Here is a 12,292-nt window from a genome sequence, read left to right as displayed (position 1 = left end):
AAGGGAGCGAAGCCGGCAAATATATCAGATGATGATTGGGAAAGTGTTGATGAATTGGCATGTTCTACAATCATGCTTTCTATTTCAGATGTGCTTCTATTTAATGTTGAAAATGAGAACACTGCATGGGATATGTGGAAAAGGTTGGAAGACTTGTATGCTCAACAAAGTGCAGCAAGCAGGTTTATTGGCTCAAGAAGCTCATGGATCTTAGGATGAAGGAGGGCACAACTATGAGTGTGCACCTCAATGAGTTCAACTCTATCATCAAGCAGTTGGCAAATCAGAAATTCAACATTGATGATGAGTTTAAAGCAACATTCTTGCTTTGCACTCTTCCTGAGAGTTGGGATATTTTCAGAACAGCTTTGAGCAATTCAAATCCTATTCTTATTTATGCAGATGTTGAGAGTCAGCTTCTCATGGAGGAGATGAACAAGAAGAACAATTCTTTAAGTAAGTCTTCCACTGCCCTTAACACAAGAGGAAGACCTCAAAATAGAGGCAATGACAGCCAAAGGAACAGATCCCACAGTAAGTCACATCCTAAGAAGGATATTGAATGTTTTCACTGTGGCAAAAAGGGGCACATGAAGAAAGATTGCTTTAAGCTGAAAAGGGAGCAGAAAAAGAGCAACAATAACCAGTGATGTTGCACAGTGGATTAAGTCCATCCTTGGAGGATGCTTTGTAGAGGGAGTATATTTTGCATCTAGAGGCTTTTATGAGGTGCATTTATCAGATGCTTTATGCAAGCATAGGTTACTTGAGCTTTCTCTCCTTTTTTACGGGAAGCAGATGGTACATGCTATGCCTTGGTCCCCAAACAAGGATTATCAAAGTCTAATACGCCATCATTGTCCCGTATGGGTTGAGGTTGTTAACTTCCCAGACTATGTGCATGAAGAATTGCCTGGCCTGGCTGCTACTTTGGGACAGGTCATTTGTCCTCCACGTCCTATGGGAAACGGCAACAGGTTCTGCATTCTCTGGGACACTGATTCACCCACCCCTCCTTCTATTGCAGTGAAAGTTGAGGGAGTGCAATTGGAAATATCCTCTGCTCAGGCGTGCACGCATTGCGGGTCTCGTGGTGAAGATGGGTGCGGAAAAGATGGCCCCAACAATCCGGATGCCAAATATGATAAAGGCAAGCAACAAGTAGAGAGTAGTAATAGTGGTGTGAAGATTGAAGTGGTAAATGCAGTCACTCATGAGAGTGAGGATGACATTTTGTTTGTTTCATCACTTGATGCACATGCTTTGGTCACAGAAGAAGACGGTGACATGACCACTTGGATCATTGATTCAGGTGCTTCCTTTCATGTGACACCACACAGGGAGTGGTTTTGCTCATATAATGGTGGTTTACAGGGTGTTGTGCATCTTGGAAACAATTATGCATGCTCTATTGCAGGGATTGGAGATGTGAAACTTGCATTTTTTGATGGCACACATTTTATACTTCATGATGTTAGGCATGTGCCAAAGCTGAAAAAGAACTTGGTTAGTACTGGTCAATTGGATGATCAAGGCTACTACACTGTGTTTGGTAATAGTAGGTGGAAGATAACCAAGGGAGCCAGAGTCATTGCAAAGGGGTACAAGTGTGATACTTTGTATACTTTGCATGTTTTTGATGTAAAGAATTATGTGGTTGCCGTAACTGAGGTGCCAAAGGTTTCATTGTGGCATGGCCGGTTAGGACACATGAGTGTTAAAGGAATGCAAGTACTATCTCAATTGGATTATTTACCGTCTCTGAAATTTTCAGAATTTAAGCATTGTGAGCATTGCATTTTTTGTAAGCATTCACAGTCACCACATAAAGTGACATTGCAACAAAGATTGACACCCTTAGATTTGGTACATAGTGATGTATGTCAAATGCCTCAGTTGTCTATGGGTGGTCATGAATACTTTGTTACATTTATAGATGATGCCACAAGGAAAGTGTGGGTCTATTTCATCAAGAGGAAGGATGAAGTTTTTGGTGCATTTCAAAAGTTTGTTGCCTTGGTTGAAAATAAGAGAGACAAGAAGTTGAAATGCTTACGCTCTGATAATGGAGGAGAATATGTCTCCAAAATATTTCAGGAATTTTGTGGCATGAAAGGGATAAAGAGGGAACTCACAAGCCCTCATAATCCTCCACAGAATGGAGTTGCAGAGCGAACAAATCGGACTATTCAAGATAAAGTCCGTAGTATGCTGTCTCATGCTGCCTTACCCCATGGTTTTTGGGCAGAGGCTGTTCAAACAGCCATTCATGTCATCAACAGGTCACCGAATAATCGGTTGGATGGTAAAGTACCTGAGGAACAGTGGTATGGCAAGCCACCCTCATATATACACTTGAGAGTGTTTGGATGTGATGCGTATGTGCACGTACGAAAAGAGCAGCGCAACAAACTCCAACCAAAGTCAAAAAGATGCATCTTTATTGGATATGGTGACAGTGGTGAAATGGGGTATAGATTGTGGGATCCCGTTGGAAGGAAGATTATACGCAGCAATGATGTGATTTTTCATGAGGAAAGCATGCACAGGCAGCCCACTCAAAAATCAGAAAATAGGAAGGTTGTCTTTGAAGAAATCATTGTGAATAGACAGCAAAATATGCCCAATAATATGCAGCAAGGTGCTGCTGCAAATGTCCCTAATGCGCAGGGAATAGAGGCTGAGAATCAGCCCAATCAAATTGCCTTTGATATGCCACAGATAGAGCCACATCTGGGTGATGTAGGACAGCCAGAGGAGGTGGTACAGCCACATAATATGGCTGATATGCAGGCTGAACAGCCAGCCAATCAAGATGATTGGGTAAGAAGATCCACCAGAGTCTCCAAACCTCCTGATAGGTTTGTTCCAGGACAGAACTACGTGGCTGATTTTGTGATGCTGACAGATTGTGGTGAGCCTTCATGCTATCAGGAAGCAATGAGAAGGCATGATAAGAGAAAGTGGGAGAAGGCCATGCATTCAGAAATGGATTCTCTTTTTAAAAATAAAACATGGGATTTGGTGAAACTACCAACTGGAAAGAATGCCTAACCATGCAAATGGGTTTATAAGATCAAGGTCACTCCTAATGCTGAGAACAAATACAAGGCAAGATTGGTTGCCAAGGGGTTCAAGCAATAGAAGGGCATTGAATTTGATGAAATTTTTTCTCCTGTGGTGAAAATGACAACATTGAGGGCTGTTTTGGCATTGGTTGCACATGAGGATATGGACTTGTGTCAGATGGATGTCAAGACTGCATTTCTCCATGGTGATCTTCATGAGGAGATTTATATGGTACAGCTAGAAGGGTTTGTCAGTGAAGGCAAAGAGAAGTTGGTATGCAAGCTGAAAAAGAGCTTATATGGGTTGAAGCAGGCTCTAAGGGAGCGGTACTTCAAATTCCATACTTTCATGTAATCTCAGGGGTTTAGGAGAAGTGATGTTGATCAGTGTCTCTATACCAAGAAAGCAAAGGATGGTAGCCTTATTTTGCTCATCATTTATGTTGATGACATGCTTATTGCAGGTAAATCTCGGTATGAGATTGATGCATTGAAGATGGGACTGCATAAGACATTTGATATGAAGGATCTTGGTGATGCAAATCACATTTTAGGGATGCGCATCATACATGACAGAAATCAGAAATTGCTCTATTTGTCTCAGAAGGAATACATTGGCAAGGTTTTGCAGCGTTTCAATATGGAGGGAGGAAAGATTCTTGGTACTCCATTGCCTCCATATGTGAAACTCAGTCAGAAAGACAGCCCACAGTCAGATGTTGAGAGGGCTGAAATGGCCAAGATTCCTTATGCATCTGCGGTTGGTAGTCTCATGTATGCAATGGTGGCTACACGTCCAGATATTGCCTTTGCAGTGGGATTGTCAGTAGATACATGGCAACATCTGGCAAGAAGCATTGGGAAGCCGTGAAAGGTATCATGAGATATCTTAAGGGCACAATGCATGTGTGCATTTGCTTTGGGAAGAAAGACTTGGTTCTTCATGGGTTCACAGACTCAGATTTTGCAGGATGTGTAGACCAAAGAAAGTCTACAACAGGATATGTTTTCACCTTAGGTGGTGGTGCTATTTCATGGATCTCTCGGTTATAGAAATGCATTGCTTTATCTACCACAGAGGCAGAATATGTTGCAGCCACAGAGGCGTGCAAAGAAGCCATATGGTTATCTCGTCTAGTGGGAGATATTGGTTTATAAGGAGAGGTTCCTATTTTGCATTGTGATAGTGAGAGTGCTATTAAGCTAGCACGTAATCCTGTGTTTCTGCCAAAACGAAACACATCGAGGTGAAATATTATTTTATCAGAGAGGTGCTTGAGGATAAGCGTATTCAGCTTGTTAAAGTGGATAAAGGCATAATGTGCTATCCCTTATATAAGTGGTACTTATAATGCCACGTCATCACCTTATCTATTCTTTGTATAAAATTTGTATAAAAGGCAATAAGGGAAGTCACATCGTAGACTTTTGCTTCCCACAAACTTGTGTTCTCTCTTTTGCTTTCTCACCTTTCTCCATCTCCCGCTTGCTTCTGCTCCTTGCTTCCATCACATGCATCCTTGGAGAGCAAAGCAGGTCCATTTTGAGCAACCTCAAAGCTTTTTTATGAAGCTTCGTTTTCCAAAAAATCTCCATGGCTTGGGACATAAAAGAAGATAGATCTCGAGATGACCAATGTATTAAAGGCAGGTAAAACTGGACATAAGCTAAAACAATGGGCTGGACAATTCGAAGCCGAACATGCAAAGGCCAAGTGGAGATCTTCCAATATTCTAATTTATCCTGAATTTTGTTAAATACCCAAGACATTTGTTGCTTATTTCTGATTTTCCAGCCAATTGGGTAACCCAAATGTCTTACTATGTTCTTAGGATGAATAATCTGATTTGGCCAAAGAAGAGCATGCGAGTCACAATGCTTGAGAGGCAAGAGTTTTGATTTCTGAAAATTAATATTTAGACCAGCTGCCAACCCAAAATCAGAAAGGGTATCCATCAATAAGCGAAGCTCCAGAGGACAATTCTTTGGCATGAAGAAAGAATCATCCGCATAAGCCTGTGCAATGAAAGGCCGTGAGCCAGGAATCTGAAGCCCCACTAGTTGTCGAGTATCAACCAGATGATCCATATAAAGAAGCAAAGGATAAGAGGCAATAGCATAGAGCAAAGCACTGAGAGGGCATCCCTGTTGAACTGACCGTCCCAGAGTCCAAGACTCAGACAAATGATTCCCTATAAAGCATTGAGCAGTGGAATCTGAGTAAAGCCAATAAATGACATTAACTAGCTTTGGCCCAAAACCAAGTCGAGACATGGTTTGAGAGACATAATCCCATTGTATGGTATCAAATGCCTTTGCCACATCCACCTGCATGACCAAAACATCTTGTGCTGAATATTTAGTATATTCCATTGCTATGAGAGTATTGGGGATATTATCATGGAACAAAACCATATTGCTTGGGATGAAGACCATCATGAAGAATATCCTTTATCCGGTGAACCAACATTTTGGCAATAAGTTTATATACAACATGCCTCTAGTCAGCCATAGTCTCACATAGGAGTTTTTTGGGCACAAGCTTGACCAGACCATGCTTCCAAGCTAAAGGAAGATGTTGATGCTATCAGGCTACATTAATGAGCTTCAAGATTGGACCCTTCAATTCAGCCCATAAGGCTACAAAAAATTCAACCATCAAACCATCCCAGCCAGGGGATTTATGTTTACCCAAATGTTTGAGAGCATCATCCAATTCAATATCTGAAAAAGACACTTCCGGCAATGAAGCTTTTGGTAAAGAAACAAGCTCCGAGCCAATTCAACCTGAGGAGTAGAAGAAGATGGCTGAGAAAAAAGAAGCTGAAAATGATCTAGACATTGTTTTTCTAGCTGAGATAAATTCTTGGTCCAAATACCATCTGATTTTTTGACTCTCATGATAGATTGACTTTGTCTATATGCATGTAAATTCCGAAAAAAAGGTTTTGAGGAACAGCCCTTATCTAGCAAAGGCTTAACTCTAGCCCTTGTCTGCTATTTGGAAAGCTTACGTTTATCATTGGCATCAATTATGGAAGAAGCACAAGACAATGAACGCTATTCAGAAGCAGAAAGGAACCTTTGGTGGCTAATCTGTACCAAGGATTGCTTTTGTGATTTTGCCCATTGGATATGATGCCTGGTTTTTGCCATGTACCATCTTCCATATTCCTTAATGACATTTTGAATGCGATGCACAAAAGAGTTCCAAGCAAAGTCAATGTCCTCCCAAGCATGTGATAACAATGGCTTGCAAGCCAATCGAATCATTTGCTGGAATTTTTCATGAGAAAGATATAATTGATTGACCTGTAAGTGTCTGACTGGAGAGAGCTGCATATCATCCAGAGGCATATCAAATGAAAAGTTCAGCCAAAGAGGAGTGTGATCAGACAGTTGTTGAGAATAGTCAGTCCACATTTGACATGTATAATCATCATATTGCTGAGCATGAATACGATACAATCTGTCAAGCCTAGCCCAATACTCTGTAAAAGCATTATGATGATCTGTAAAGCCCAAAACTGAAGGGTGAGTTGTTGTCCATAAATCTGCGGTACGAAGTGATGAAATCATATGTTCCCATTGCTTAATTTCAGAGGGCAGCATATGGGATTTATGAGTGGTATTGTCCTTCCAGTGAGGAGAATTATTGAAATCACCACAAAGTATAGCATTAGTGGACCAAGGATATTGCTTTATGGAATCCCACATTCGAGCTCTACAAGCTGAAGTTTGAGAGGCATACAAGGAACCAATTTCAAAAATCTCTCCATTGATCATGCATTGGATAATCATCCATCGGCCACAAAGATCATTATATGCTACACAGGGCTGCAACTCATGTCTGGCTAGAATGCACACCCCAGAGAACTGATCGCGTAAAATATATCATATCCTGAAAAGAACCCATGCTGGCCAGCAAAAGAATGCTGATTATGCTCTTGCAGACACACAACATCTGGATGAGTTGTATTTATATAGTGCCAAAGGAGCCTCCACTTATTCGGGTTGCAGAGGCCCTGTATATTGTAAGAAACACATTTAAGAGAAGCACACATGAAAATATGTACAAGAAATGAGTATCCTTAGAAAGAAAAAGAGGCATCAGGCTTCTGCCATTGCCTCAGGGTCTTGCTGACCCTCAGAATCCAATTCCTTGACAATATATCTTCTTCACAAAGCGGAATACCCTTCTTGACTGCATTGACCCATGCCTTTGAGATCGGGCTATCAAAAGAGGTAGATGGTTGACCAAGAGAAGGAGCAAAAGCATCCCAATTACGGGATTGGAGAGGGCTTTGTTTGAGAGGCACTGTCTTCTTTGCAGTCTGCCAACCCTCATGAGAAGATGAATTATTTTCCACTTGCTTGCCCTTTCCTTTATCCTTGTTTTGAGCTGAAATGACTTGACTCCTTGTATGGACTGAAGGTTTTGCCCCCGTGGCTTCTGCCTTTTCCACATAAGTCTTCTGACCTCCTTTATCAGATGGCTGGGGAATGGCAGCTGGAGGAGGAGGATGAAGGATAGAGGGACACTCAGAAGCTAGGTGTCCAAACTTGTGACAAGAGAAACAAGCTCCAGCAAAAATTCCCCATTTCAAAGTGAAATATTTCTTTCCCAAATTAACACCCTCAATCTCAACAGCAATAGAAGAAGGGGTTGGTCTATCAGTATCCCATAAGATGCAAAAGCGATTTTTATTACCTGTGGGATGAGGGGGAGAGATCACTTGTCCCAATAGAAGAAGGGGTTGGTCTATTAGTATCCCATAAGATGCAAAAGCGATTTTTATTACCTGTGGGATGAGGGGGAGAGATCACTTGTCCCAATGTCATTGCTAAGCCAAGAAGCTCCGTTCTCATGTAATCTAGGAAATCAACCACTTCAACCCACACAGGACAATGGTACTTGATGAGATTCTGATAGTCCTTATTAGGAGACCAAGGCATGATATGCACCATCTGACAGCCAAAAAATAAAGGGGACATTTCAAGCATCTTTTGTTTTGTCAAGGCATCCAAGAGATGAACTTCATAAAATCCTCGAGAGGCAAAATAAACTCCTTCCACATAGCAGGCACCCAGTGTCACAAGAAACGTTTCTAGATTTTTACAGGCGTTTCGTCTAGAAACGCCTAAAAATACTTATTTTATAGAAGTTATATATATAATATACTTCATAATTAATTGTCTTCAGATTCTCTCTCTCTCTCTCTCTCTCTCAAAAGAGCTCTCAGACTCCTCTCAAAAGAGCTCTCAGATATCCATATTGTGCACACAATGCTACATTGCACACACATATTACACAGTTGAAAGAGTAAAAAGATGCGTCATGCAGCCTATAGATTGACTTATTTTATAGAAGTTATATATATAATATACTTCATAATTAATTGTCTTCAGATTCTCTCTCTCTCTCTCTCTCTCTCAAAAGAGCTCTCAGACTCCTCTCAAAAGAGCTCTCAGATATCCATATTGTGCACACAATGCTACATTGCACACACATATTACACAGTTGAAAGAGTAAAAAGATGCGTCATGCAGCCTATAGATTGAGGTTTACAAAGACACAGATCTTCCAGTTTACAAATTACTATTAACTAATTAGTTGCAAGTGCATATGGCTACTAGCATATGCCATGGCCCATAGTTCAAACAATAAACTTTTAACTTTATAATTCAATTTCAGAATCAAATTTCAAGATTCAAGATTGAAGATTCAAAATATAACAAAATGTATTATGTATTATTGTTTACATCATACATGTAACATGCCATAATGATATACTGGTAACTGTATGGTGTAAACTGTATACATAATCAAAGCCCGTCGCCTGCAAGCCAGCTGCTAACAACTGCAGTATACACAGTACACTCTAGAGTCTAGTCTCGACTTCTAGAGCTAGGGACCGCTGCCCTCTCCAAGATCTGCTACCTCATCACTGTCATCATCAGCACTGGAATCAGCAGATGGATCTACATCCTCTGTGGAGGAAGAGGAAGTGCCACCCTCGAACCAAGTAGGGGCTCGCAACTGATATGAGTCCTCTGAGTCCGCACTGTCTACCAATGCCGCCTCCTCCTCTGGTTCATCTCTGCCTGGACGTCCTTGGGATGACGATGCAAGAACAAATACCTGTGATCCCCCTCGTGAGGCTCGTGCTCGACGTTGATAACCACGAATCTAGGGTGTCCGTGTATCCTCTGCAACAGTAGCAACACGTACTCGTGGTGCACGAGCTTGAGCCATCGAACGTGTCTGACGTCGGAATCGAAGCATATCCTGTCGCAGGAACTCGTAAGCATCGTCATTCTCTCGACTGTGCTGGATGATGGACATGTCGACAGGTTCTAGCTTGATCTTGTCAGGATTGACTTGCTTGGGCTTCCACTCGATGCTACCGGTACCATCTGCAGACTTGTACTTCTCAAGTAGACATAGGTTGGCATTGACATATACCAACCTATTGAGCTGCTCCACGCTCAACCTGACATAGTTTACAAAGCATAAAGAAGTTAATTCTCACGACTTAAGAATTGTTTTTCAAAATGTTACAAGCTTGACGCTATACTATATAGCCTATAAATAAGAACTATAAGAAGTTAGAACTTACTTGTTTCTCTTCCTGGTGTGTATGTATGCACATATGCTCCATATCCTCTCAGCTGGACTTGATGTGCAATCTTGCGAAAGGATGTGGAGAGCTAAGTTCTGCAATGAGGGATTCAAAATCCCAAATTTCTCCCACCAAGTAAGAGCCAACAGCCTGTTGTCTCTTTCCTTGGCAATTGCACGGGAGAAATGACCCATGTCATTGCGGAACTCCACTATGTCCTCTTCAATGCTATTGTAATTTGCAATACAGAAGAAGACAATATAAATAATTAGATAAATCATAAATGATAATAGTAAATACAAAGTTGAAGGCACTTAGAAGTTAGTAGTGAGCAGGTTGCAAACTTGTACGCCATGCTACCTCACCTATTATGGACCGATGGGTCGCATACTTTCTCCAAGTATTGGGTCCATCCATTCACAAGCACCCGATCATTCCATTTAGCAGGCTCCTTCCACAAGGGATGGAGCATATGTGCAACAGTGTGGATTGGCCTATGAAACCAATCCCATCTCTTCCTCCAAATTCCTAATATGTCATCCTTTCTGAAAATTTACCAAAAGGAATCAAGTTAGAGGCTAAACTCTAGAGCTAGGAGAACTAAGTATTAAACTTACAAGTTTCAACTTATATGTACCTGCTCTGGTTGAGGATCTCAATAGGACAATCCTCTGTTGCTTTTCGAAGCTTCAGCATGAACGCGTATAGCAAGCCCATAGTACAACCCTCATGGTCAAAGAGTCGAAGCACGAAGTACAAGGGCTCTATGGACATCTAAATGCAAAGGGCTTCCTGCCAAAATTGATTGTCAAAGACAATCCCCTCAACATTCTGTCCAGCAGGCAATCTCGAGTCACTCCAATCCAGCCAATCTGAACTGGTCATCATGCGACGAAGGCTCTCTTTGGTCTTAACCAGCCTACAAATGATAAAGTTTAAACGAATTTAAACAATGAATAATTTGAGGAATTGATCTTTGAATGATGAAAATTGAATCATGATTCATGAATCATACCTGCTAAGAACCAGGAAGATGTAGCCAAAGCGTGTCTTTGAGGGTCTCAATAGCTCCCACTTACACTCCCTTCTGAATAGGGCCAGTGCATGTGGCTTACGAGTGATATAAGTCACTAGCTGCATTGCTTTTTCGACCACACTAGACACCCAAGGCAGCTTTCCAATATCCTCCATCATCAAATCAAGAGAGTGTGAGGCACAAGGTGTCCATACTATCTTGGGATACTTCTCCTTAAGAAGACTTCCCATTCTCTTGCAATTGGAGCCATTATTGGTGATGACTTGCACCACATTGTCCTCACCAACCTCCTTGATGGCTGCCTCAATATGACCCCATATCCACTCTCCGGTGATGTGAAGGCCGGCATGTGAGGCATCAACCACCCTCAAGAATATGCTTCCCACACAACTAGTGACCAAGATATTAATCATGTGTCTCCTCTTCGTGTCACTCCATCCATCGGAGACTATGGTGCATCCATACCGACTCCAAGCTTCCTTGAGTCCCTCCATGTCTTTCTTGATTAATCCCACCTGCTTCTTCAAACGTGTGGTGCGGAGAGTCTCAGAACTAGCAGGTGTAAGGGATGCTGCTCCTGCTCTACCAGCAGCTACAAGTGCATGATAAAACTTCTTGTAGGCAGGAGTCCTTGCAACATTGAAGGGAATATTGCAAGTGTAGAATCAGGCATCCGGATCCGACAGATATTGGCAGCTTGTCTTTTGTAGTGTAAGCTCTTAAAAAATTGCTTGGAAGAGCAGTCTTTATCCAAAAAAGGCCATTGTTTGGATCGGGTTTTCCATTTAGCAAGCTTTCTATGATGATTGGATTGAAGAGAGAATTGAGCTTGACATAAGAGCATGCTTTTCTCTGAAGAAAAAGGGCGAAGATGAGTAAGCTCAATCAAACTCTGACAAGTAAATTTGGCATGTGCTACAGTCTCCCTTGTGGCTTGCATATAGGATTTGCCAGGATGCGTCAATTTTACAAGCAAAAACCTATGAGCAAGTTTATTAGAGCGTGTTTTTCAAGAGATTAAAAAAATTGTATTTCTTTAGGAAACATGAGTAGGATAGGATATAATAGCCCACTAGAACTAGATCCCTTTATCATAGAAATATACAAACTAGTCACTCATTTATTTTTACATAACATAAATTTTCTTATTCATAGACATTCCTTTGTACCCATGTTATTACCTTAAAAAAGTGTTGAAAAATAATTCCTTTAAGAAACATCCCTCATAATCACTCTCAATATAATAATATTATACATATATTATTACTTGTTAAACATGTTTATATCATAGGACAATATCTTTCTAGTGTTTTTGTAGCATAAATAACAAGATATTTATGGACATGTTTCTAAAGATGTTTAAATTACTAAAAATAAGTATTAACTTGGGCTTATATATCACTCTCATTAATACATGTAATATTTAATACTATATATGCAAGAATTTTCAAAATATAACTCTATAGATGTGCTCAAATGGGGTTTTTCGATCAATTTGAGTGGCTGAATAACTATATTTGGACATTGGATGTGAAAGTTATGTCACTTTTAAAAGTGTTGTCCAA

General features: G+C 40.9%; 3 protein-coding genes across 3 annotated transcripts in view; 1 reads left to right on the top strand and 2 right to left on the bottom strand.

Moving 5' to 3' along the window:
* The window catches only part of ARP2 (actin related protein 2), a 101,953-nt gene that overhangs the window by 48,209 nt on the left and 41,452 nt on the right, over positions 1-12,292 (top strand). The window lies entirely within an intron of this gene.
* On the bottom strand, positions 8,996-9,898 carry LOC147881117 (uncharacterized). Its single transcript, XM_087402159.1, has 2 exons — positions 9,689-9,898; positions 8,996-9,562 (listed from the first exon to the last, which is right to left on the bottom strand). Exons 1-2 carry the CDS (start codon positions 9,883-9,885, stop codon positions 9,259-9,261), a joined length of 501 nt encoding a protein of 166 aa, XP_087258285.1. The 5' UTR covers positions 9,886-9,898; the 3' UTR covers positions 8,996-9,258.
* Positions 10,466-10,924, bottom strand: LOC147881116 (uncharacterized). The gene is made up of 2 exons (XM_087402168.1): positions 10,707-10,924; positions 10,466-10,610 (listed from the first exon to the last, which is right to left on the bottom strand). Exons 1-2 carry the CDS (start codon positions 10,883-10,885, stop codon positions 10,466-10,468), a joined length of 324 nt encoding a protein of 107 aa, XP_087258294.1. The 5' UTR covers positions 10,886-10,924.

This window comes from Dipteris shenzhenensis, chromosome 31 (assembly GCF_047967505.1).
Source record: "Dipteris shenzhenensis isolate YYH24624 ecotype China chromosome 31, Dip_SZ_1.0, whole genome shotgun sequence".
Taxonomy (NCBI): domain Eukaryota; kingdom Viridiplantae; phylum Streptophyta; class Polypodiopsida; order Gleicheniales; family Dipteridaceae; genus Dipteris; species Dipteris shenzhenensis.
This window is presented reverse-complemented; position numbering and strand designations above follow the sequence as displayed.